The sequence below is a fragment of the Oncorhynchus clarkii genome, chromosome 2, assembly GCF_045791955.1.
Source record: "Oncorhynchus clarkii lewisi isolate Uvic-CL-2024 chromosome 2, UVic_Ocla_1.0, whole genome shotgun sequence".
NCBI lineage: Eukaryota > Metazoa > Chordata > Actinopteri > Salmoniformes > Salmonidae > Oncorhynchus > Oncorhynchus clarkii.
This window is the reverse complement of record NC_092148.1, coordinates 59,245,726-59,273,105: the sequence shown is the minus strand read 5'-3', so window position 1 is coordinate 59,273,105 and position 27,380 is coordinate 59,245,726. Positions and strand designations below refer to the sequence as shown.

The 27,380-nt window shown below is 42.3% G+C and overlaps 1 protein-coding gene across 4 annotated transcripts in view; it reads right to left on the bottom strand.

The window, feature by feature from the left end:
* LOC139370944 (NEDD4-like E3 ubiquitin-protein ligase WWP2) overlaps positions 1-27,133 on the bottom strand; it is a 48,546-nt gene extending 21,413 nt beyond the window's left edge. For 2 of the 4 annotated variants that reach the window (XM_071110863.1, XM_071110880.1), the window contains exons 1-10: positions 27,047-27,118; positions 25,941-26,024; positions 25,059-25,212; positions 24,792-24,913; positions 24,274-24,411; positions 13,079-13,169; positions 11,760-11,905; positions 11,349-11,571; positions 11,137-11,226; positions 9,550-9,724 (exon numbers count right to left, since the gene is read on the bottom strand). In XM_071110863.1, coding sequence (XP_070966964.1) covers positions 9,550-9,724; positions 11,137-11,226; positions 11,349-11,571; positions 11,760-11,905; positions 13,079-13,169; positions 24,274-24,411; positions 24,792-24,913; positions 25,059-25,212; positions 25,941-26,010 — 1,209 coding nt within the window. In that variant the 5' untranslated portion in view covers positions 26,011-26,024; positions 27,047-27,118. Of the gene's footprint in view, positions 1-9,549; positions 9,725-11,136; positions 11,227-11,348; positions 11,572-11,759; positions 11,906-13,078; positions 13,170-24,273; positions 24,412-24,791; positions 24,914-25,058; positions 25,213-25,940; positions 26,025-27,043 lie in introns of all 4 variants that reach the window. The other 2 variants (XM_071110889.1, XM_071110871.1) reach the window with 2 other exon arrangements.
* Positions 27,134-27,380: the final 247 nt, after the last annotated feature.

The following is a 27,380-nucleotide window of genomic DNA, read 5'->3' as shown; positions in this document are numbered from 1 at the left end:
TAAAGCAGACTGAACCAGTGTTTTCCCCTCTAGGATTTTGCCAGTGCTTAACTCTATTCAGTTTTTTTTTTATCCCAAAAAATCTACCTAGTCCTTTCCGATGACAAGCATACCCATAACTTGATGCAGCCACCACCATGCTTGAAAAGTGGTACTCAGTGATGTGTTGTGTAGGATTTGCCCCAAACATAACGCTTTGTATTCAGGGCATAAAGTACATTTCTTTGCCACATTTTTTACAGTTCTACTTGCAGTTTTACTTTAGTGCCTTACTACAAACAGGATGCATGTTTTGGAAAAGTTGTATTCTGTCATTTAGGTTAGTATTGTGGTGTAAATCAAATGTTGTTGATCCATCCTCAGTTTTCTTATCACATCCATTAAACACTAACTGTTTTAAAGTCACCATTGGCCTCATGGTGAAGTTTCGTTTCTCTCGAGCAACTGAGTTAGGAAGGACATCTGTATTTTGTAGTGACTGGGTGTATTGATACACCAATCCAAAGTCTAAATAATAACTTCACCATGATCAAAGGAATATTCAATGTCATTTAAATTTATTTTTTTTACCCACCTACCAATAGGTGCCCTTCTTTGCGAGGCATTAGAAAACCTCCCTGGTCTTTGTGGCTGAATGTGTGCTCAAAATTCACTGCTTGACTGAGGGACCTAATTGTATGTACGGGGTACAGAGACGAGGTAGTCATAAAAAAAATATGTTAAACACTGTTATTGAACACAGAGTCCATGCAACTTATGATGTGACTTGTTACGTACATGTATATTGACTAAAGACATTGCAGCTTTTAATTTTTAATTCATTTGAAAACATTTCTAAAAAAAACATTATTCCACTTTGAAATGATGGGGTATTGTGTGTAGGCCAGTAACACAATATCTATTTAATCCATTTTAAAATTCAGGCTGTGACAGAACATTTTGAAAAAGTCACGGGGTGTGAATACTTTCTATATGCCCTGGGGTGGATTGTGTGCTGTGTCACAATTGTGTGTGTTTTTGTTTAACAAAACTGTGTGTGTGTGTGCGCGCAACTGTGTGTGCTCACACAGCTGTAAGGTTGGAGTCAACCCCCAGGACGGAGGGGTGGTGTATGTTACCTCCCCAAGCTCCACTCACTTTCACACAGACCGGCCTAAAAATAACCAAACCATCAACAGAGGAGGCATTCCAAAACAGAACACGACTATCAGCACCAGTGTTTTCTCTGGTAATTGTAGTAGGGGGGTTTGTAGATAAACTGAAAAGGCTGGCTCTGGTGACTTGCGTCAGTGAAACGTTTACTTAAGGGCCCTTCCCAACAATGCAGAGAAAAATAGAAAGATAATACCAGGAGGAATAAACACACAATGAGTAATAATAACTTGGCTATATACACAGGTTACCAGTACCGAGTTGATGTGCAGGGTTATGAACTAATTGAGGTAGACACAGTATGCACATATAGGTAGAGGGTACAGTGACAAGATAGATAATAAGCAGTAGAAGCAGTGCATGTGACGAGCCAAAGGAGTTGGTGCAAAGGGGCGTCAGTACTGATAGTCCGGGTAGCTATTTGGCTAACTACTTATGGCTTGGGGGTACAAACTGTTCAGGGTGCTGTTAGTTCCACACTTTCTGCATCGGTACCACTTGCCGTGAGGTAGCAGAGAGAACAGTCTATGACTTGGGTGGCTGGAGTCTGAACATTTTTAGGGCCTTCCTCTGACACCACCTGGTATAGAGGTCCAGTACGGCAGGGAGCTACAGGCCCAGTCATGTACTGGGCCGTACGCACTGCCCCCTGTAGCGCCATGCCATACCAAGCGGTGAGCCAGCCAGCCAAGATGCCAGCCAGCCAAGAAGCTCTCAATGGTGCAGCTGTATTTTTTTTGAGGGACCAAATCTTTTCTGCCTCCTGAGGGGGAAGAGTCGTCGTCGTGCCTTCACAACTGCAGTGTTTTTTTTCTGCACAGAAAAGTCTTATGAGGGCCGCATATGTCCAAACAGTAGGTAAATAAATATAAAATACACACATACGCACACACAAAAGTTTGGGGTCACATAGACATGTCTTTGTTTTTGAAAGAAAAGCTACATTTTTTGTCCATTAAAATAGCATCAAATTGATCAGAAATATACATTGTTAATGTTGTAAATGACTATTGTAGCTGGAACGGCTGATTCTTTCTACACTGCATATCTGATCAATTTTATTTTAAAATGGGACAAAAAAAATAGCTTTTCCTTCAAAAACAAGGACATTTCTAAGTGACCCCAAACTTTTGAACGGTTGTGCATGTACAGTGGGGCAAAAAAGTATTCAGTCAGCCACCAATTGTGCAAGTTCTCCCACTTAAAAAGATGAGGCCTGTAAATCTAATCATAGATACACTTCAACTATGACAGACAAAATGAGAAAAAAAATCCAGAAAAATCACATTGTAGGATTTTTTATGAATTTATTTTCAAATTATGGTGGAAAATAAGTATTTGGTCACCTACAAACAAGCAAGATTTCTGGCTCTCACAGACCTGTAACTTCTTCTTTAAGAGGCTCCTCTGTCCTCCACTCGTTACTTGTATTAATGGCACCTGTTTGAACTTGTTATCAGTATAAAAGACACCTGTCCACAACCTCAAACAGTCACACTCCAAACTCCACTATGGCCAAGACCAAAGAGCTGTCAAAGGACACCAGAAACAAAATTGTAGACCTGCACCAGGCTGGGAAGACTGAATTTGCAATAGGTAAGCAGCTTGGTTTGAAGAAATCAACTGTGGGAGCAATTATTAGGAAATGGAAGACATACAAGACCACTGTGATAATCTCCCTCGATCTGGGGCTCCACGCAAGATCTCACCCCGTGGGGTCAAAATGATCACAAGAACGGTGGGCAAAAATCCCAGAACCACACGGGGGGACCTAGTGAATGACCTGCAGAGAGCTGGGACCAAAGAAACAAAGCCTACCATCAGTAACACACTACGCCGCCAGGGACTCAAATCCTGCAGTGCCAGACGTGTCCCCCTGCTTAAGCCAGTACATGTCCAGGCCCGTCTGAAGTTTGCTAGAGAGCATTTGGATGATCCAGAAGAATATTGGGAGAATGTCATATGGTCAGATGAAACCAAAATAGAACTTTTTGGTAAAAACTCAACTCGTCGTGTTTGGAGGACAAAGAATGCCGAGTTGCATCCAAAGAACACCATACCTACTGTGAAGCATGGGGGTGGAAACATCATGCTTTGGGCCTGTTTTTCTGCAAAGGGACCAGGACGACTGATCCGTGTAAAGGAAAGAATGAATGGGGCCATGTATCGTGAGATTTTGAGTGAAAACCTCCTTCCATCAGCAAGGGCATTGAAGATGAAACGTGGCTGGGTCTTTCAGCATGACAATGATCCCAAACACACTGCCCGGGCAACAAAGGAGTGGCTTCATAAGAAGCATTTCAAGGTCCTGGAGTGGCCTAGCCAGTCTCCAGATCTCAACCCCATAGAAAATCTTTGGAGGGAGTTGAAAGTCCGTGTTGCCCAGCAACAGCCCCAAAACATCACTGCTCTAGAGGAGATCTGCATGGAGGAATGGGCCAAAATACCAGCAACAGTGTGTGAAAACCTTGTAAAGACTTACAGAAAACGTTTGACCTCTGTCATTGCCAACAAAGGGTATATAACAAAGTATTGTCAGTAACTTTGTTACTGACCAAATACTTATTTTCCACCATAATATGCAAATAAATTCATTAAAAATCCTACAATGTGATTTTCTGGAATTTTTTTTTCTCATTTTGTCTGTCATAGTTGAAGTGTACCTATGATGAAAATTACAGGCCTCATCTTTTTAAGAGGGAGAACTTGCACAATTGGTGGCTGACTAAATACTTTTTTGCCCCACTGTATATGTGTGTGTATGTGTGTATGTATACATACATACATACATACACACATACACACATATATACATATACATACATATACATATATACACACACACATTCGAAAGTTTTAGAACACCTACTCATTCAAGTGTTTTTCATGACAGTTCATCATTACTTTAAGGTCAGTCAATCCGGAACATTTCAAGAACTTTGAACGTTTCTGTAAGTTCAGTCGCAAAAATCATCAAGCGCTATGATGAAACTGGCTCTCACCAGGACCGCCACAGGAAAGGAAGACCCGGAGTTACCTCTGCTGCAGAGGATAAGTTCATTAGAGTTACCAGCCTCAGACATTGCAGCCCAAATAAATGCTTTACAGAGTTCACGTAACAGACAAATCTCAACATCAACTGTTCAGAGGAGACTGTGTGAATCAGGACTTCATGGTCGAAATGCTGCAAAGGAACCACTACTAAAAGGACACCAATAAAAAGAAGAGAGAGTTGCTTGGGACAAGAAACACAAGCAATGGACATTAGACCGGTGGAAATGTGTCCTTTAGTCTGGAGTCCAAATTGGACATTTTTGGTTCCAACCGCCGTTTCTTTGTGAGACGCAGTGTAGGTGAACGGATGATGTCCACATGTGTATTTCCCACCATAAAGCACGGAGGAGGTGTTGTTATGGTGTTTTGCTGGTGACACTGTCAGTGATTTATTTAGAATTCAAGGCACACTTAACCAGCATGGCTACCACAGCCTTCTGCAGCGATACGCCATCCCATCTGGTTTGCGCTTAGTGGGACTATCATTTGTTTTTCAACAGGACAATGACCCAACTCACCTCCAGGCTGTGTAAGAGCTATTTTACCAAGAATGACAGTGATGGAGTGCTGCATAAGAGGACCTGGCCTCCACAATCCCCCGACCTAAACTCAAATTGAGATGGTTTGGGATGAGTCGGACCGCAGAGTGAAGGAAAAGCAGCCAGCAAGTGCTCAGCATAAGTGGGAACTCCTTCAAGACTGTTGGAAAAGCATTCCAGGTGAAGCTGGTTAAGAGAATGCCAAGAGTGTGCAAAGCAGTCATCAAGGCAAAGGGTGGCTATTTGAAGAATCTGAAATATATTTTGATTTGTTTAACACTTTTTTGGTTACTAAATGATTCCATGTGTTATTTCATAGCTTTGATGTCTTCACTATTATTCTACAATGTAGAAATTAAGAAAAAAATTAAGAAAAACTCTTGAATGAGTAGGTGTTCTCATTTTTTTCGACATGGAGTGGAGTGAGTGTGTGAGTAAGTCACTTGTTAAATCCACTTCAATCAGTGTAGATTAGGGGAGGAGACCGGTTAAAGAAGGATTTTTAGGCTTCGAGACAATTGTGATTTGTGTATGCGTGCCATTCAGAGGGTGAATGGGCAAGACAAAAGATTTAATTGCCTTTGAACGGTTTATTGTAGCAGGTGCCAGGCGCATCGGTTTGTGTCAAAAACTACAACACTGCTGTGTTTTACATGCTGAACAGTTTCCCGTGTGTATAAATAATGGTCCACCACCCATAGGACATCCAGCCAACTTGACAACTGTGGGAAGCATTGGAGTCAGAATTGGCTAGCATTCCTGTGGAACACTTGACACCTTGGAGAGTTCATGTCCCAACGAAATGAGACTGCTCTGAGGGTAAAAGGTGGTAACGCAACTCGATATTAGGAAGATGTTCTTCATATTTTGTAGACTGTGCATTTATACTCACAGTTCATTAGGTACACCACCATGTTCACGAAAATGGCTCGCTCCTGCAGAAAGTGAGTCACGTGGCTGTGGCTTGCTATATAAAAGGCATCCAGTTACTGCTCGATTGAACATTAGAATCGGAAAAACAAGCGACCTACGTGACTTTGAGCGTGGTATGTTTGTCAGTGCCAGGCGCGCCGGTTCTAGTATCTCAGAAACGGTTGGCCTCCTGGGCTTTTCACATGCGACAGTGTCTATGGTTTACCAAGAATGATGCGACAAACAAAAAACATCCAGTCAGCGGCAGTCCTGTGGGCGAAAACAGCTCATTGATGAGAGGTCAAAAGAGAATTGTGCAAGCTAACAGGCGAGCCACAAACAGGCAAATAACGGCATCTCGGAAGGCACAACTCGTCAGTCCTTGTCACGGATGAGCTATTGTAGCAGAGGACCACACCGGGTCCTATCTTCCAGCAGCTAAAAACAAGAAGAAGCAGCTCCAGTGGGCATGCGGTCACCAACACTTGACAATTGAGGAATGGAAAAACATTGCCTGGTCCGACGAATCCCAGTTCTTATTGCGTCATGCTGATGGCAGAGTCCGGATTTGGCATAAGCAGCATGAGTCCATGGCCCCGTCCCTGCCTGGTGTCTATGGTTCAGGCTGCTGGTGGTGTAATGGTGTGGAGAATGTTTTCCTGGCACACGTTAGGTCCCTTGATATCAATTGAGCAAGGTTTCCATGCCCTGAAGAATTCAGGCTGTTCTGAAAGCAAAGCGGGTTCTGACCTGGTACTAGATGGGTGTACCTAATAATACCTCATATTTTTTTATTTATTTTAAATTTGGGATGGAAAATCTTTCAGTATAATCTTAAACCAGATTAAGTAAGTAGAAAAGATAACAGACCTATATATTTTTTTTGTAAGATCATCTTTGAGAACTAACAATTATCAAAATCAAAAAAGGTAGACAGTCAGGGAGAATAACATTCTAAAAACAGGAGGGCCTCTAAATTGTGGGCTATTGGCCACGCCACACACACCACCTAAGCTCCATTTTGATTTAAAAAAAAACCTGTGACTGTATTGATGTGTGTTGGACAATGTTAATTCCTAAGTGATGTTGACGCCAAGGAACTCGAAGCTCTCGACCCACTCCACTACAGCCATGTGGATGTGGATGGGGGCGTGCTTGGCCCTCCTTTTCCTGTAGTCCACGATCAGCTCCTTTGTCTTATTGACGTTGAGGGAAAGGTTGCTGCCAGGTCACTGACCTCCTCCCTATAGGCTGTCTCATTGTCGTCGATGATCAAGCCTACCACCGTCGTGTCATCAGTAAACTTAATGATGGTGTTAGCGTCGTGGGTGAACAGGGAGTACAGGGGACTAAGCACACACCCGAGGGGCTCAGCCTTGCAGACAAAATGTGTAGAATTGCAAGAAGTATATAATATCTGTGGGAAAATCACCTGATTAACTTTTTAGGTATATCTGAGTTGACCTATTTGCTTATGGCTTTGCCTACACCTAGCAACTTGTTTTTTAAATTATATGAGCAAAATACATTCCACTTTATTTGGAATGGCAAACCAGACAAAATGGAATGGGCCTATTTATATAATGAATATGAATTGGGAGGGCAGAAATGATTAAATATTAAAGCATTAGACCTCTCACTAAAGGCTTCAGTCAAACAAAAGTTCCACTTAAATCCGAAATGGTTCTCCAGCAGATTAGTAAGAATGTCTCACCCCATGTTCAAGAATGGCCTTTTTCTTGTTATCCAGATTACAACCTCTCACTTTCAGTTATTTGAAAATGAAATAATCTCCAAAATATGGCTATTTGTAAAACAAGTTATAGAAAGTTGGTTGCAATTTCAGTTTAATCCACCAGAAAAGACAGAACAAACCAATATTAAAGGTTAAACTGAAATATAGTAATTTATTTTAAAAAATAACAATATTTATGGAAAAATATGTTTAAAAAAACAGTATAATTTTAGTAAATGATATCATAAACAGGGCTGGTGGAGTTATGTTACACATGCAGCTAACAAAAGTATATGGAAATGTCTGCTCTACCCAAAATTACAACCAACTAATTGCAGCATTACCGCAAAAGAGGCAAGTGGAAGGGGGAGAAAGTAAGAAACCTGTCTGTCGGCCCAGCTTTAAAGACCTAAATTGGTTCAAGACAATTGTGATAAATAATAAAAGTATACCAGTTTAATTTATGGACCAAACAATGTACAGCTGTGCCATATAGATTGCAAAATAGTTGGGAAGAGATTTTCGATGTACCGATTCCATGGCACATGGTTTATGAACTGACACACAAAATGATGCTGGATACAAAACTTAAGAGTTTTTCAATTTAAATTATTTGACAAAATTCTTGCACCCAATAGAATGTTATATATATGGGGGATACAACCATACCAGCTCTGCAGATTTCACTGCGAAGAGACAGAATCATTAGATCATTTGTTTTGGTACTGTCAATATGTAGGTTTTTTTTTGCAGGCTCAGGAATGGTTAAAAAATTTAAACATTTACCTGGAGCTAATTCAGCAAATAGCACTGCTGGGTGATTTGAAAAGTAATTGCCAAACAATCAATAATATAATATTACTTTTAAAAATATATATTTTTTACAATCCCTAGAAACTAGGAGAATAGAAAGGTTCAGAAGTTTTATGAAACATCACAGCACAGTTGAAAAATATATGGCAAATAGAAATCAAAACTGGATGGTCTTCAGAGATAGATGGGAGGAGTTGAGGGTAGCTGAAGGATGGGACTAAAAACAAACATAAATACAACTATTGTAAAATATACTTTGCCTGTAAAATGTATACAGTATATATATAAGATGGAAGTAGAAGCTTAAGTGTTGTTGTCCATTAGTTTACTTCAATTAAGAGAGGGGTGGTAGGGTTAGGCAAATATAATAAAGGAACATTATAAACATTTAAACAATGTATATACTGTATATACCAAAAAAATGGGGGGGTGGAAATGATGCTGACAATTACATTGAAACCACAATCAATCTGCAATGTTAAAGCTGATCTACCCACTAAATATTTTTTAAGTATATTATACTTTGCTCGGAACCTTGAGAGGAGCCTCGTGAAACTGCTCTAAGCCACTGGTCGATACTTGACTAGGGGAGGAGTGATGGCTGAGGAAGAAGGGTGAGACTTGACATGGGGAGGAGTGAGGGCTGAGGAGGAAGGGTGAGACTTGACTAGGTGAGGGGTGAGGTCTGAGGAACAGGAATGATGAAGTTCCTAATATTTATTCTGAACCAGTGATTGTCATGCTGGCTCTCTGGGTCTCTCTCGAGGACGGTGCACTGTGTTTTGCACGCAGGCAGGTTTGGCTGCCACAGTGGCACAATGAGATAAATCATCTTTAGATGGTCTATTTACTGAGTATGAGTGAATGTGCATTGTCTGGTAGAAAAACTATGATGTAAAAAAAAAAAAAAAAAACTTTACGGAAAAACTATTATAACAAATAATACATTCTTTTTTTGGGGGGGGGGGGGGGGGGTCATTGTGCAGCAGAAACACTGATCAGAAGCAGACATGCTATCCAGTTCTCAGAGACCCATTGTTACTCAGAATACACGAGGAGGTGGATGTTATTTTGAAAGAGACTCAGAACTGTGCTTGTCGAGCAGCCTGGGTGGGAGCAGGCAGGTTTTAATAGAACCCAATGACAGTGAGGCTCATTTCAGTAATTGTTTGTACCATGGAACGCCCATTTCAGATTCATTATTTTTATCTCAACGAACGCCCTTTTGTACCCTTGCGTTTTACCAAGAACGCTCTGCTGAGGGGAAGCTTTCAGAGGGCCACACCTAAAAGGACTAAAGAGGAAGTTCAGACAGTACAGTATTTCATGTTGAGTTTGAGTTACCTGGTAGAGGAACCTCTGGCTGAACTGGTGCATGGCCCCCTGGAGCTGGCTGCGTTGGGACTGCCACTGCTCATAGTTCCGGACTGATTCTTCCGTGGGCCGCTGCCACGTGGTGGTTCTGGTGTTGTGGTCCACATAGTAGAACCTGCCTCGCTGGTCCACACGCTTCTCCCAACTGGAGAGGGACAGACACGGAGAGAGAGGAGTGAGACTCATACGAATGTACAGACAGGACAGACAGACATGGACACAGACAAGGCTGGATATGCAAACACAAGATTAAGATATGCATTATCCCACAGACACACACATAAAAACAACACATGAGCGCATTTCCAGCAAAGTGCAGCAGTGTTTTTTCAAGTGTGGAGGCTGCTGTTGCTATTCTCATATCTCTGACTCAACCAGAACAGAATTTGGAATAGAAAACAGCAAAGAGTTCCATTTGCTAACACACACACCGCTCAGAACTCAAAAAGGAGAAATTCCTCAAAAAATAGCTTTGAGCGCTACAACATAAAATCCCTCCCTGTTCCCTGTGCTGCTGTTCCACTGAGAGAACAGGTCCTCTACAGAGCAGTACTATGGCTCCCCTATCCTTTTTACGGTTATGACCGTCATTTTATTTTCATAACCATCGGTTACCGGGTTAAATGATAATTGTGCCAGCCTCTATCCTACAGAGGAGTACAATGGCTCGTACTATATCAAACAGAGCAGTACTACAGCTCCCATACAGTCTGTCCTTAGAGGGGGAACCTGAGAGCAGTTAAACCCAACACTGCTAGAGAAGAGCTCAGCCCAATGCAGCCCCGCACCACACGCCTTTCATCTGAGCTGCACTACGATGGGCTGCCGCGCCATGCTAACTCAGACTAGATACGCAGCCAAAGAACTAAGCACCAAACCCTGCAGCTGTAAACAGAGCCAGCCCTGCCGCCAAGAGGCAAGACGCTAATGGAGCCTCAGGATGGGCTCAGCGTAGCACTGCATACATCTGCTCTTTCTAAGAAAGGACTTTTGTTTTCCGGCCCGTTCCCTCCAGTGGAAAAAGTGAGATGGGGCAGGAGTGACCTTTCCCTCAAACACAGTGGAAGCGAAAATCAATAAATAATCACAGAAATAAAAAGGCAATAAAAGGCTTGGCTCTGGTAACCCCAAAAGAGAGAGCTGGGTTTCCGCAGCACACAGTGAGAAACACCACTGGACTCAAATAATCAGTGCCGGTGATTCAAAGCCTGTTAAAAAGATGAGAGATCACTAATGTATGGATGCCCAAACACATAAAACACACACTTAAAGACCTGACACGCATATACTGTAAGTAAAGGACTCCTCTACTTGGATAGTATAGTCTAAGTTGGGGATTCTGCCACTCCCTGCTGGGCCCACTTCACAGGGAATGTTCACAAGTCGGCAACATCTCCCCTCCACAGAGAGACATTCCCATCATGCACTGGGCTGGCTAACTGTGTTCACTCTTCTCTGATGGTAGGAGGAGGAGAGGTCAATGTGTATAGGCCAGGGGTGGGCAGTAATCTTGACTCAAGGGCCACACTGGGATTTCAACATTTTCCACCGACTGACCCAGGTGGAAGAGGTCTCTCCCAGGTGGTGGTCTTTGTGTTGTGGTCCACGTAGTACACCCTGCCATGGGGCAGGATTCGCTGCTCCCAGCTGACAGAGAGAGACATAGAGTAAGAGAAGGCATATTAGGTCATGTCTAGTTACAGGTGAGGAAAGAGAGATTGAACGTAACCCCAATCATCTGTCACACAAACACACACGCAAAATCTTACCCATTCGGTAGTGATTCTGGAACAGGCTCTGTAGCAGTGGATGGGTTGCTGCTGGCAGGGGGTGCCTCTGTAGGAGGGGGGAGGACTGTGCTGTCTGGCCCAAGAGAGGGGCTGCTGCTGCTGGGGGCTGGGGACCGGACCGACGGGGAGGAGGGTGGGGGTGTATGAGGAGCCAGACCACTCCGGCCATTCTCCAGCCCGTTGGCAGTCAGCTCAACTTTACCTGTGGGGTGGGTCGTTAAAGGAGTTGATTGATCCACACCGGAAACAAAAAGCTACATGTCATAATGATTAAAACACTTTGTATTTAGTATGGAAGTTCACAGCTGATTTATGAAACTGTTCCAATTCTAGTGTCAAGTGAATGGAGAGTGACAGAAAAATGGTTTCTTGTCTCCAAGGTTATCGTACCTGCACTCCCAGGGCTGCTGTGGGAGTTCTTGACCGAGCGGAGGTGACCAGAAGCCCCAGGACTCTGGTCCTCACTCAGCTCTCCGTTAGTCAGAGAGCCCCCCGGGGAACCCCCTCGCGAACCCCCTGCAGAGTGTCTGTGAGTCCTGACCAGAACGCAGACAGACACAGGGGAGGGGTCAGGATCCCTCACAACACGCAAAATGACCCTTGAACTCTCAACTCACACTGTGTGACAATGAACAGAATATGAATGTGATATAAACCAAAGCTACTTATGTAAATGTGCATTTCTACTGTAAAAGATATAGAATTGGTTTGCAGTTTATTCTTTGGAGTGCTGCTTAGGAATGACCCAAACGACCAAGAACATTTTAAAAAGTAGCCCAGCACAGCTCACACACAACAAGGCGTCGGGACACACATGCACAAAGAGGAGTCAGTGTGAGCTCCTTTTCCACTCAAAATATACTAATCTTTCTGAAGCTAAATACAGCTTTTCTTTCATACAATGAAAACATGTCGGTTTTTACCCCCCAGACATTGGAACTCTGAGTACAAAATTTGATTACAAAAAAAATTATCAATGGAAACTTTATTAGAAAGCTTCTGAAACTGTCTTGCAGAAAATGTTTTAAAAAATCACCAACTACCTATACTAAAAGAGGGACAGAGGAACAGCCGTTTGGAAAAGGACAGTAGAAAATATAAACTTTGAGCACCCGACACTGGGGCATGGTTCTCGTCATGGGAGAATGCAGAAGCAACAAAAGAACACGACATAGAAAACTCTGCACTCCTGTCTTTTCCTTCCTCCATCTACACCACCCTTTCTCCTGCTCCCCTCTTTAGGGGGCAGATGGATGGAGCCGTTGAATGCGGGTTCGAGAAAAAAAGAAAAAAAAGGTCCAGAGCAGTGCCCTCTAATGTTTTCAGGGAAATACCATAAAATACAATCTGTGCTTTGTAGTAGAGCAGACTATTGTCTAACACGTGGGCACGCTCCCTATCTGAACCTTATCATTGACTTGATTAGGGCATCTCTGTGTTGGATCACTACACTGACCATTACCCTCAAATAAGTATATTTGTGTTTTAAGTTAGACTTCTGAGAGTTTGTGTGAGTGAGTGAGTGCATGTGTGTATGTGTGAGAGGGTAGAGAAACAGTGAGTCTCTGTACATCTAAGTTGTGAAATGAATCTATATGACCATGTGTGTGAAAGTGTTTGTTCATACAGTATGTACTCTGTAGGGGTATGAATACAACAAAGTATAAATAGTATACAGGTCAATTAAAATGTGTATGTTTGCTGCTCACCTGCCGTGGGGGCCGCTGGCTGTACTGGGGGTTTCCTCACTCTGGGTCCTGCGTAGGTTTTGTCTGTCCGACTGCAGCATCTCTGTACAAACAGGACAGACAAAGGACACACCATCGATATATCAAACTTCATAATATACCATCCAATATCTAAAGAGGAAATCACACCAGATCAAAATTCCAGAACCCCCCTGGTCATGAAACGACTGTTACTGCTTCACAGAGACACATTTCCACTGCTATAGGCTGTGGTCATGAAACGACTGTTACTGTTTCACAGAGACACATTTCCACTGCTATAGAATGTGGTCATGAAACGACTGTTACTGCTTCACAGAGACACATTTCCACTGCTATAGAATGTGGTCATGAAACGACTGTTACTGCTTCACAGAGACACATTTCCACTGCTATAGGATGTGGTCATGAAACAACTGTTACTGCTTCACAGAGACACATTTCCACTGCTATAGGATGTGGTCATGAAACGACTGTTACTGTTTCACAGAGACACATTTTCACTGCTATAGAATGTGGTCATGAAACGACTGTTATTGTTTCACAGAGACACATTTCCACTGCTATAGAATGTGGTCATGAAACAACTGTTACTGCTTCAGAGACACATTTCCACTGCTATAGGATGTGGTCATGAAACAACTGTTACTGCTTCACAGAGACACATTTCCACTGCTATAGGATGTGGTCATGAAACAACTGTTACTGTTTCACAGAGACACATTTCCACTGCTATAGAATGTGGTCATGAAACGACTGTTACTGCTTCACAGAGACACATTTCCACTGCTATAGGATGTGGTCATGAAACGACTGTTACTGCTTCACAGAGACACATTTCCACTGCTATAGGATGTGGTCATGAAACGACTGTTACTGTTTCACAGAGACACATTTCCACTGCTATAGGATGTGGTCATGAAACGACTGTTACTGTTTCACAGAGACACATTTCCACTGCTATTAGGATGTGGTCATGAAACGACTGTTACTGTTTCACAGAGACACATTTCCACTGCTATAGGATGTGGTCATGAAACGACTGTTACTGTTTCACAGAGACACATTTCCACTGCTATAGAATGTGGTCATGAAACGACTGTTACTGTTTCACAGAGACACATTTTCACTGCTATAGAATGTGGTCATGAAACGACTGTTACTGTTTCACAGAGACACATTTCCACTGCTATAGAATGTGGTCATGAAACGACTGTTACTGCTTCACAGAGACACATTTCCACTGCTATAGGATGTCGTCATGAAACGACTGTTATTGTTTCACAGAGACACATTTCCACTGCAATAGAATGTGGTCATGAAATGACTGTTACTGTTTCACAGAGACACATTTCCACTGCTATCGAATGTGGTCTGTGACTATGAGTCTATATGTCCATTTCTCCCCTGACTGAAACCCCAGCCATATAACATGCTTTTCATTATAAAAACAGGGACACTCATAAGGAGTGGGGCACGGGCGGCAGTAACTAATCGGCAAGAAAAAAAACACAGTCTAACACCGGCTCCTGAAGCTCGACAGCTTCAATACTTTGCGTTTACAGATAACTCAGATCCTACCTTAACATGTAATCATTGAGAAAAACAAGCCTGTGTGTCTGTCCAGGGATTGCTACTGTTTCACCCATCTGAAAAGGCCTTGTGAGAGGCCATATCGGTCTAGTTGGGGAGAAACCATCGTGTCATATTGCTCTGAATGCATCATCCAATAATAACAGAGCTCGTCTAGTCTAGCTGTTGTCCGCATATACCGCCTGAGAGACATGAGACATACTTTTGTCCATGTAGTGTATGTGGACACCTGCTGGCCGAACATCTCATTCCAAAATCATGGGCATGAGTTGGACCCCCCTTTTGCTGCTATAATAGCCTCCACCCTTCTGGGAAGACTTTCCACTAGATGTTGGAACATTGCTGCAGGGACTTGCTTCCATTCAGCCACAACAGCATTAGTGAGGTCGGACACTAATGTTTGGCGATTAGGCCTGGCTCGCAGTCAGCACTCCAATTCACCCCAAAGGTCTTCGATCGGGTTGAGGTCAGGGTGCTGTGCAGGCCAGTCAAGTTCTTCCACACTGAAATCAACAAACCATTTCTGTATGGACCTCGCTTTGTGCATGGGGGCATTGTCATGCTGAAACAGGAAAGGGCCTTCTCCAAACTGTGTAAACAAAGTCGGAAGCACAGAATAGTCTAGAATGTCATGTATGCTGTAGCGTTAAGATTTCCCTTCACTGGAACTAAGGGCCCTAGCCTGAACCATGAAAAACAGCCCCAGACCATTATACCACCTCCACCAAACTTTACAGTTGGCACTACGCATTTGGGCAGGCATCCGCCAAACCCAGATTCGTCCGTCTGACTGCCAGATGGTGAAGCTTGCTTCATCACTCCAGAGAACTTGTTTCCACTGCTCCAGATTCCAATGGCGGCGAGCTTTACACCACTCCAGCCGACACTTGGCATTGCGCATGGTGATCTTAGGCTTGTGTGCGGCTGTTCGTCCATGGAAACCCATTTCATGAAGCTCCCGATGAACAATGATTGTGCTGACGTTGCGTCCAGAGGCAGTTTGGAACTTGGTAGTGAGGGTTGCAACGGAGGACAGATGATTTTTATGCGCTTCAGCAGGCGTCGGTCCCATTCTGTGAGCTTGTGTGGCCTACCACGTCACGGCTGAACCATTGAAGCTCCTAGACGTTTCCACTTCACAATAACAGCACTTATAGTTGACCGGGGCAGCTCTAGCAGGGCATAAATTTGGCAAATCGACTTGTTGGAAAGGTGGCATCCTATGACAGTGCCACATTGAAAGTCACTGAGCTCTTCAGTAAGGCCATTCTACTGCCAATGTTTGTCTATGGAGATTGCATGGCTGTATGCGCAATTTTATATACCTGTCAGCAAAGGGTGTGGCTGAAATAGCCGAATCCGCTCATTTGAAGGGGTGTCCACATACACTACATATACAAAAGTATGTATGTTTGTTTGTGTTGCCTTAGCTAACTTTCCGGAGACGGAGGAAAAGTAAGTTGGAATGTGGTTAAAGGGTCGACCATCTGCTGGTGAATACTGCTTATTGAAATTCTCGCAAAAGTCAATGTTTCAACTAATTGAGCCAAAGCCTCTTGGATTTCATGTGCTCCCCTAAAAAACAGCAGCCAGCCTCCCCACCAACTCCAATAAAGTTTATTTTGTTTGCTGTTTGGCATTGGCAATATTTCCATATGGTTTCACAGCTCACAATTATTCGGAACATATATACTCTGATGATGTTGTGTGCGCACTGGACATAAGAGTGCATGTGTGTGTGTGTGTGTGTATATATATATATATATATTAGAACCTTTATTTAACCAGGCAAGTCAGTTAAAACTTATTTGGGATAGGGGGACAGCATTTTCACTTTTGAATGAAAAGCGTGCCCAGAGTGAACTGCCTCCTACTCAGTCTCAGATGCTAATATATGCATATTATTATTGGATATAAAACACTCTGAGGTTTCTAAAACTGTTTGAATGATGTCTGTGAGTATAACAGAACTCATATGGCAGGCAAAAATCTGAGAAAAAACCCAAACAGGATGTGAGAAATCTGAGGTTTGTAGTTTTTGAACTCATCTCTATCGAATACACAGTGGGATACGGGTTATTTTGCACTTCCTAAGGCTTCCACTAGATGTCAACCGTCTTTAGAACTTTGTTTCAGGCTTCTCATGTGAAGGGGGGCCGGATGGGAGCTGTTTGACTAAGGGGTCTGCCTGCAGCCTTGTTCTCAGTCACGCGCTTTCACATGAGAGCGACCTGCGTTCCATGGCTTTTCTACAGACAATGGAATTTTCCGGTTGGAACATTATTGAACTTTTATGAAAAGAACATCCTAAAGATTGATTCTATACTTAGTTTGAGAAGTTTCTTCGACCTGTAATATAACTTTTTGAAAGTTTTGTCTGACTGGACCAGATCGCGCTTTTCGATTTGTTTACCAAACGCCCTAACAAAAGAAGCTATTGGACATAAATGATGGACATTATCAAACAAAACAAGCATTTATTGTGGAACTGCGATTCCTGGGAGTTACCTCATCAAAAGGTAAGTGAATATTTATAATGCTATTTATGAATGATGTTGACTACCCAACATAGCGGATATTTCTCTGGCTGGTTTGGGCTCTGAGCGCAGTTCTCAGATAATGCTTTTTCCGTCAAGTTTAAAAAAAATCTGACACAGCGGTTGCATTAAGGAGAAGTGTATCTAAAGGTCCATGCATAACACTTTATCAACATTTATAATGAGTATTTCTGTGAATGCACGTGGCTCTCTGCAATATCACTGCATGTTTTGGAACTACTGAATGTAACACGCCAATGTAAAATACGATTTTTGGATATAAATATGAACTTTACCGAACAAAACACACATGTATTGTGTAACATGAAGTCCTATGAGTGTCATTGATGAAGATCATCAAAGGTTAGTGATTAATTTTATCTCTATTTGTGCATTTTGTGACTCCTCTCTTTGGCTGGAAAAATGGCTGGGTTTTTCTGTGAGTTGGTGGTGACCTAACATAACCGTTTGTGGAGTTTTCGCTGTAAAGCATTTTTGAAAATCAGACACTGTGGCTGGATTAACCTGTTGCGACTCTAGATATTTTGTCAGGACAAGATGCTAGAATATGCATATAATTGACAGCTTTGGATGGAAAACACTAACGTTTCCAAAACTGTAAAGATATTGTCTGAGTATAACAGAACTGATGTTGCAGGCGAAAGCCTGAGAAAAATCCAATCCGGAAGTGCCCCATATTTTGAAAGCGCTGCGTTCCAATGAGTCCCTATTGAGCTGTGAATGTGCCATCAACTAGCTTACGCTTTCTACGTATTCCCCAAGGTGTCTACAGCATTGTGACGTAGTTTTACGCATTTATGTTGAAGAATAGCCGTAGGCGGCTACATTGCGTAAGTGGTCACCTGATGACTCCCAGGGTGACTCTCGCATAAAATACAGAGGTAGCCATTACTCCAAATCGGTCCTACTGAAAAACTAATTGTCTCAACAGATATATTATCGAAGAGATATTAGAAAAACACCTTGAGGATTGATTATAAACAACGTTTGCCATGTTTCTGTCGATATTATGGAGCTAATTTGGAATTTTTTCGCCGTTTTCGTGACTGCAATTTCTGGGCGATTTCTCAGCCAAACGTGAAGAACAAACGGAGCTATTTCGCCTAAAAATTAACTTTGGCTATCTACCTGGGAGTCTCGCGAGTGAAAACATCCAAAGCTCAAAGGTAAACGATTTAATTTGATTGCTTTTCTGATTTCCATGACCAAGTTACCTGCTGCTAGCTGGACAAAATGCTATGCTAGGCTATCGATAAACTTACACAAATGCTTGTCTAGCTTTGGCTGTAAAGCATATTTTGAAAATCTGAGATGACAGGGTGATTAACAAAAGGCTAAGCTGTGTCTCAATATATTTCACTTGTGATTTTCATGAATAGGAATATCTTCTAGGGATATTTATGTCCGTTGCGTTATGCTAATTAGTTTCAGGCGATGATTACGCTCCCGCATGCGGGATGGGGAGTCAGTAAAGGTTTTAATGAGAATTGTATCTTTAAAATGGTGCCCAATACTTGTAGGTTTGAGAAATTTGATTTGAGATTTCTGTTGATTTGTATTTAGTGCCCTGCAATTTCATTTGCTGTTGGCGAGGGGTTCCCCAGTCCTAGACAGGTTAAGAACAAATTCTTATTTACAATGGACGGCCTACCCCGGCCAAACCTGGACAACACTGGGCCAATTGTGAGCCGCCCCGTGGGACTCCCAATCACAGCCGGATGTGATTCAGCCTGGTGTTTCCATTATATATAGTGGGATCCGAAATGATTGACACCCTTGATAAAGATGAGAAAAACATGACTGTATAAAATAAATAATTAAAATACTGAGCTATATTGTATTAAAAAAAACATTTTCTGGGGGATATTACTAATACAATTGCTCAGAGAAAGATTTTAACAATTAATTTTCCTAAATAAGGTTGGGGTCAAAATTGACACCCCTGTTTTCAATACCTCACCTTGTGAGGATTAACGACACTGACCGTTTAAAAAAATATGTATATATTAAGAGTTGGAGAACACATTTGGCGGGATCTTAGACTATTAAACCATACATGAAAATAGAGCTCTTTGGCCACGCACACCAGCAGAACGCATGAGCAGAAAATAACCCCATTTCTACTTTAAAATGTGGTGGTGGATCTTTGATGTTATGGGGCTATTTTGCTTCCACTGATCCTGTGGCCCTTGTTTAGGTCAATGGCATCATGAACTTTACCCAGTACCGGGACATTTTAGCCATAAAACCTTGTTACCTCTACCAGGAGGCTGAAACTTGGCCGCAAGTGAATCTGCATGCAAGGCAATAGCCCCAAGGACACTTCAAAATCCAGAAAGAAATTGTTAATTGGCCACAAAAATCAACATTTTGCAATGGCCATCTCAGTCTCCGAACTTGAACCCCCATTGAAAACATGTGGTTTGAATTGAAGAGGGCAGTCCATAAGTGCAGACGATGGATATCAAGGATCTGGAAGGATTCTTTATGGAGGAATGGTCCAAGATCCCTCCCAACGTGTTCTCCAACTCATTAAACAGTTTAGAAAAAGGTTCAGTGCCATTATCCTCATAAGGTGAGGAATTGAAAGGTATTGGTGTCATTGATTTTGACCCCAACCTTTGAGAGAAAAAACTATTACCTGTTAAACAAATTCTCTTTCTCTGAGCAATTGTATTAGTATAAAATAATATAATGTCTCAATATTCAGGCAACTGCCAAAATAATGGAAACACTTAAGTAAATGAGGGTTACAAAGTGTTTTGAAAGTGTGGTTTCTGAGTCTTAAAATGTTAAGTCCCCCATATGGGGGACTATGAGTGGTTCTGGACCAGTTCCAACTGACATTTTGGTGTTCAGTGTATTCGGAAAGTATTCAGACAACTTGACTTTATCCACATTTTGTTACATTACAGCCTTATTCTAAAATGTATTACATTCCCACTCATCAATCTACACACAATACCCCATAAGGATGAAACAAAAACAGGTTTTTACACATTTCTGCTGAAAAACTGAAATCACATTTACATAAGAATTCAGACCCTTTACTCAGTACTTTGTTGAATCACCTTTGGCAGCGATTATAGTCCAGGTCTTCTTGGGTGTGATGCTACAAGCTTGGCACAAATGTATTTGGGGAGTTTCTCTCATTCTTTTCTGCAGATCCTCTCAAGCTCTGTCAGGTTGGATGGGGAGTGTAACTGCACATCTATTTTCAGGTCTCTCCAGAGATGTTTGATCGGGTTCAAGTCCGGGCGCTGGCTGGGCCACTCAAGGACATTCAGACACTTGTCCTGATGCCACTCCTGCATTGTCTTGGGTGTGTGCTTAAGTTCATTGTCCTGTTGAAAGGTGAACCTTCGCCCCAGTCTGAGTTACAGCGCACTCTGGAGCAGGTGTTCATCAAGGATCTATGTACTTTGCTCCGTTCATCTTTGCCTCGATCCTGACTAGTCTCCCAGTCCGTGCAGCTGAAAAACATCCCCACAGCATGATGCTGCCACCACCGTGCTTCACCGTAGGGACGGTGCCAGGTTTCCTCCAGACGTGACGCTTGGTATTCAGGCCAAAGAGTTCAATCTTGGTTTTATCAGACCAGAGAATCTTGTTTCTCATGGTCTGAGAGTCCTTTAGGTGCCTTTTGACAAACTCCAAGTGGGCTGTCATGTGCCTTTACTGAGGAGTGATTTGTGTCTGGCCACACTACCATGAAGGCCCGATTGGTGAAGCACTGCAGAGATGGTTGTCCCTCTGGAAGGTTCTCCCATCTCCACAGAGGAACTCTGGGGCTCTGTCAGAGTGACCATTGTGTTCTTGGTCACCTCCCTGACCAAGACCCTTCTCCCCCGATTGCTCAGGTTGGCCAGGCAGCCAGCTCTAGGAAGAGTATTGTGGGTTCCAAACTTCTTCCATTTAAGAATGAGAGTCCAATGTGTTCTTGGGGACCTTCAATGCTGCACAAATGTTTAGGTACCCTTCCCCAGATCTGTACCTCGACACAATCCTGTCTCCGCGCTATATGGACAACTCAACCTCAGGGCTTGGTTTTTACTCTGACAGGCACTGTCAACTGTTGGACCTTATATAGACAGGTGTGTGCCTTTCCAAATCATGCCCAATCAATTGAATTTACCACAGGTAGACTCCAATCAAGTTGTAGAAACATCTCAAGGATCAGCAATGGAAACAGGATGCACCTGAGCCCAATTTTGAGTCTCATAGCAAAGGGTCTGAATACTTATGTAAATAGGGATTTCTGTTTTTAATTGATTTGCAAAGATTTCTAAAAACCTGTTTTTGCTTTATCATTATGGGGTAATACATTTTAGAATATGTTTGCAACGTAACAAAATGTGGAAAAGGGGAAGGGGTCTGAATACTTTCCGAATACATTGTATAAAGCACTCTGTGGTTCCCGTGCGTTATAGTGGCAGTAAGCCCCATCTGACAGTCTTGCGCAGAGCTCTCCAACCCTGTTCATGGGGAACTACTGTCCTGTATGGTTTCGCTCCAACCCTAATCTAGCACACCTGATTCTAATAATTAGCTGGTTGATAAGCTGAACCAGGTTAGTTACAACTGGGGTTGGGGTGAAAACCTACAGGAAGGTTTAGAGCTCTCAACATGAAGAAATACTAAAATCATTTCATAGCATTGAAACAAGACCAGTTTCTCACAGATGGACAGAATCACTTTGTGCTTAAAGCTGTTGTAACGAGTCTGCACACATGCGAATGGTGTCTCTGCACCACTCAGTGGATGTTAAGGAGAAAATTATATTTTGTCAGTTGTATGAAATAGTGCCAATATTGTACTGTCACTAAGTATGATCATATTTATTTTACAGTTATAAGAAATGTGAAACCTTATCATAAGTTGTTAATTATTTGATTGCTACTATATTTAGAAAGCATCTTAGTCATTCCAAGTCCTACTACTTGAAAAAGGTGAGTTCCCGATCTTTCTAAAACGATGCAACATTACAAATAATTGTTTATAGCCATCTCATGAAAATAATGTATGCTTGGGTATGTCTATTTAGGCAGAATGCTTGCCAGGCCATTATTCTGGCTACCATGACTATGCCCCAATCCATAGGGCACAAGTGGTCACTGATTGGTTTGATGAGTACAAAAACGATGTAAACCATATGCCATCTCAGTCACCAGATCACAGCCGGATTTAACACTTATGGGAGATTTTGGAGCCGCTCCTGAGACAAGTGTTTTCCACCCCATCAACAAAACACCTCATGGAAGAATGGTGTTGCATCCCTCCAATAGAGTTCCAGACCCTTGTAGAATCTATGCCACGATGCATTGAAGCTGTTCTGGTTCGTCGTGGCCTAACACCCTATTAATTCACTATGTTGGCGTATCCTTTATTTTGGCAGTTACACGTAGCTCAGTATTTTAAATATGCATTTTATCCAGTAAGTTTTTGCTCATCTTTATCACAGGTATCTATTTCAGACCCCACTGTACATAAAGGTGAGTACTGTCTGGTCTAAGTGTTTTTTTACTGGCTGCAGCACAAAGGCCTGTTTATGGTGGCAGTGTGTGTCAGCGTGTCAAAAGAAAATCTGCCAGGGGAAATGATTTAAAACACTAAAGTAACAGAGCTGCCTTCAGAGAGAACACAGAGGGTCTTAATACACCTTCCCCCAGCAACAGGGCACACACTTGAACCTTTATACACCAACCTGCCAGAGAGCACACACTCCAGACCTTCATACATCCCCGAAAAAACATCTCCCCCCCAAAAAAAATCTGACCTCAGAGGGCACACTCAAGACCTCTATTCACTAACAACCGTCCCCAACAAACAAGACCATTATGACATCAGAAAGCACATTTCATTGCCTTAATACACCTATCCCCCCCCCCCCCCCCAGTCCTGGATCACAGGAGTTGATTGTCCTGCACAGCTCACAGAAATAAGACTCAATTACGCAAGTCTGAGAAACAAATTACACGTAAGTACTCTCAAGCATGTGCGTAAGTGTGCATGGCTGTGCGTGATGATGTCGTGCGTGTGTGTAACAGTGCTTGGAGAACACCAATGTAACAGATCCAAAAGGAACAGAGGATGTGAAGCTTATTCATCGCTTTAAGAACAATATTAATGTTCATGCACACATGTTTAGATATGTATAAAACACACACAGAGACACATTTATGAACCATATGCTCAGAGACCCAACCCTGACTTGTGCGGTGCTCATTCACTAGGAAACACTCTGGCTCTGTGATTCAGTATGAAAAGGCTTGTGTGTTGTTTTATACAAAGATGGGAGATGCATGAACTGGGAAACTCAAGTAACCCCTATAAATAAGTTTAATGGGTTGTTATTCATTAAAAACTATTCTAGAGGAAAGCCCAATCTTTGTCAAAAGCCCAATCTTTGTCTTACAAAAGTTTGTCTGCTGTTTGGGCTCTTTTTCCACCCCTTGTTTGGATACGTGTAGTCAACTATTGACAGGTCCGTTACTGTTGTTGAAATCTAATTCTGTTAGTGTGTCCACAAGTTATAGGCCTAGTGAATGTTAAGCAAGAGTATCAACTAGGCCTACAAGAAAGTGTGGAAAGTGGTCAAACAGAGATAGTTCTCCGCAGTATTTCTGTCCACATGTTTCAAAACATGTGAAAGACTGCCAAAACCCATGAAAGACTGTGTGCAAACTTGCACACGAGCAAAGATGGCTCAAAAAACTCATATTCCATCACATTTGAGACCACCACACTTTCAAAGTAAAAAAACTCTTTGGCTTTTTCCAAATGAGCCCCACTTTTCGTTTGGGTGGAGTCTGAAAAAGAACAAATATAAGTAACCACAAACATGTCACTAAATGTAATGAGTGTGAATATATACCAGAGACCAAGAGAGAGAAAATGCAAGAAAGAGTGAAAGTGTGTGTGGGAGCATTTTGTTTGCATTAAGAATAGTGTGTACTTTTTTGTAAGTGTTAACGTGTGTGTGTGTGTATGTGTGTGTGAGAATGTGGGTTGTAAGGCGGGACTCACTGTCTGTTGCTGTGCTGCCATTGGGCAAAGATCCCAGATCAACAACCAGGCCGTCCAGACAGACGTTCAGCTCGCCTCCTGCTACAACTGAGCCTTTGTTCTCTGTCTGCAAGACCAGACTGAGCTGCAGATTCTCCACTGGAGGGAAAGTGGGGAGTGTGGAATGGAGGGAGGGATAGATGGAGGAGAGTGTGAAGAAAGAGAAAATGAAGGAGAAAGAAAATGAAGGATTAGGGCGAGTAAGAGATGATAAGATGTGCTCTATCAATTGCGTAAAGGCAACCAAAGTTCTTTCTCTCTTCTTCTTACATGTTTGTATAAAAACACATCCTGAGGGAGTCTGTTTCACAAGTGTAAATTTGACCCTTCATTTCTGAAGAGGATAACCTCAAATATTTTCAACTGGAAAGACTACTTTAGTTGCATGACTAGGAATCCTATTAACAATCCATGAACATATGCCTACATAAAAATTAAAACAACTTTAAAAATACACTTTTATTGTCTTATTGTCTTACTCTTGCCATCATGTGTACGCAGGGTGTCAAGCAGGTCAATGGTGGCACTTCCCAGCAACTCCTTCCTCAAGGTGTGGCAGCTCCACAACTTCAGATCTAAGTGGCTCTGAGGCGTCACATTCCTACACAACACACAAGTCAAAATCAGCTACGCAGACAGAAAAACCTACATTACACATTCATGTGGTATTACTGGACAGCGGCATAGCATTGGCATGTTGTGTCAGAATTGAGAGAAGGTGGGGGGGGGGGGGGGGGGTTGCTCACAGGGTGAGGTCCTCGTTCCACTGTAACTCAAGGTGTCCAGTGCGTTTTCCTGTTTTCTTGGTTTCACTAGTCAGGCCATCAGCAGTCACCTCCACAAAAGAGCTGAGTCTGGAACGGGTGGGCAGCTTAGGTGACTGAGGCTTTGCTGAGACCACTGCGGCAAGAAATTTTTTTACAATTGATGAACATATATGCAAATGACAAAAAGAGACCATTTGAATGACTGTGGTACACCCAACTCTGATCAACCATTAAAACATTCTTATTACAGCTACTCTGCATTTGTAACTGTATGTATGGCAAGAAAACACAAAAATGCAAATATCGCCCTCTAGCTGATACATGCAAAACAAGGTGGATATTGCCCCTTGGATTGCATGTTCTGTTAATAAATTAGTTGTTGATTGTTCCATATTACTGTGATACTCACTTGGCCTTTGAAATGTCACAACTGTCTGCCTATCCATGTCAGAATGAACTTTGAACTTAATTAAATATCCGCTAAGGAAAACATGCGCCGAATAACTGTTAGGCTACTGCTGTATCTTTTCAATAGACCAGAAATCTTCCATTAGTTTTGAACTGTCAAGGTGAATTAAACCTGTTTTATCTGATATTATACAAGAGGGGGAGCGAGTGATGAGTGACATATTAGTAGTTCATGAACAATTCACTGAGGGAAAAGAGAGCAAAATGGAGGGAATAAATGGCAGGGAGAGCAAATGGGAAACTGGAATAACAATGGATGATGAAAAGAGCTGGGGGTGGTTGGCATGAGAGAAATTGTCAGACATACATAGGGAAGTGGAGGATGAGTATTAGAGTAGGTTACAATAGAAGGTGATAGATGAGAGAAATGAAAAGTTTCATATTGATTATTACCTTTCAAGGTCAACTGTGATTTTTCTGTGGTCTGGACATTGCCAGGTCTTGTCACGCTGGCAGCTGCCATGACATCACAGCCCTGAGACACACACACAGGCACAATCAGAGAACACACATAACCGACATGAAGGCAAACTGTAAAGTAGGCCTGAATCACAGACTGCAATTCAAAACAATGAGTTATGCATTTCCCCTGTGTACCATCCACAACGTAAACAACAACATACATAGTAAAATAGCATGTCTCAGTGAATCCTTACAACAGACATGAACTAGCCAACAATATCATGCCAATGCCATCTACACTACTACAGCCAAATGATCATATATTAGCTATCTAGGCACCTTAGCTTCATCACCTTGGAAAGAACTGTCTGGCACAACGACAACTGGCAGTGGATTGTATTTCCTCTACATATCTAGCTAGCATAGTAGACAGTAGTAGCTCGAATAGTTTCGACTCATATCTGGGTGTTATCACGTCTTAAAATACACGTCCTCCGTCCAGCAAAGCAAACTCCTTGCTAGCTATCACATACATCATCGAAGAGACGGTTAGCTAGTCTGATAAGGTTTGCTATCTCTTAGCCAATAACTTGGGTCGTGGCCGAGTCCTTGTGAATCACCTTGTAATTTCACCACTGATGTCGACTATGAAAGCATATAGCTAGCGGATCGGTTAGCCGTAGCTATCTAACGTTACTAGTAAACAGCGTAACCCAACGAAACCGACAAGACGAGAACATCAACATTTACTGCCTGTAAGAGATGTAGCGAACTAGTTCCAAGGTGAGACATCGCATTTGCTGCAAACTACTAGGTCGCTAAACGTATCGATTAACTGTAGCTACATATCAGTAACTCAAATTGGCTCATTGGCTCCGTATTTAAATATCCTGCACTCAAAAACAAAACACGGAAGATTGACGATAGCTCCTAGCAAGCTAGTGAACAGCTTTGTTGTCAGCATAAGGACAAGATAATTGTCACATTTTCTCGTAAACGTAGATGGATATGTGTACTATTTAAGAAATGTATTCAACAATACTATATTACTTGACATTGTTGGTAACGTATTTTGTTAATTTTAGCGTAATTACCTTTTTTTAGCTGTGGTCCGCTGGTTCAACTAGCTAGTTAACTTTCATTTCCGCCTGCCTCAATGACGGGGTCACGTGATTCTCGTTAATGGCCAGCGCATTGAATTGTGGTTCACAACATGCAAACACATGTACAGTATCTGACGGCTTTACAGCAGTTAACGCTGTATCCCCACTCGTTTTGGTACATAACTGAGGACATGGGGATTGAGAACTGTAACCACGTTCAAATAAATTCATAGACAGAGCTATGGATGCAAGGACTGACCATCCATGATATCAACATTATACATCTAACCATGCTAAAGTGTTTTTTTATTTTATTATTACATTTACT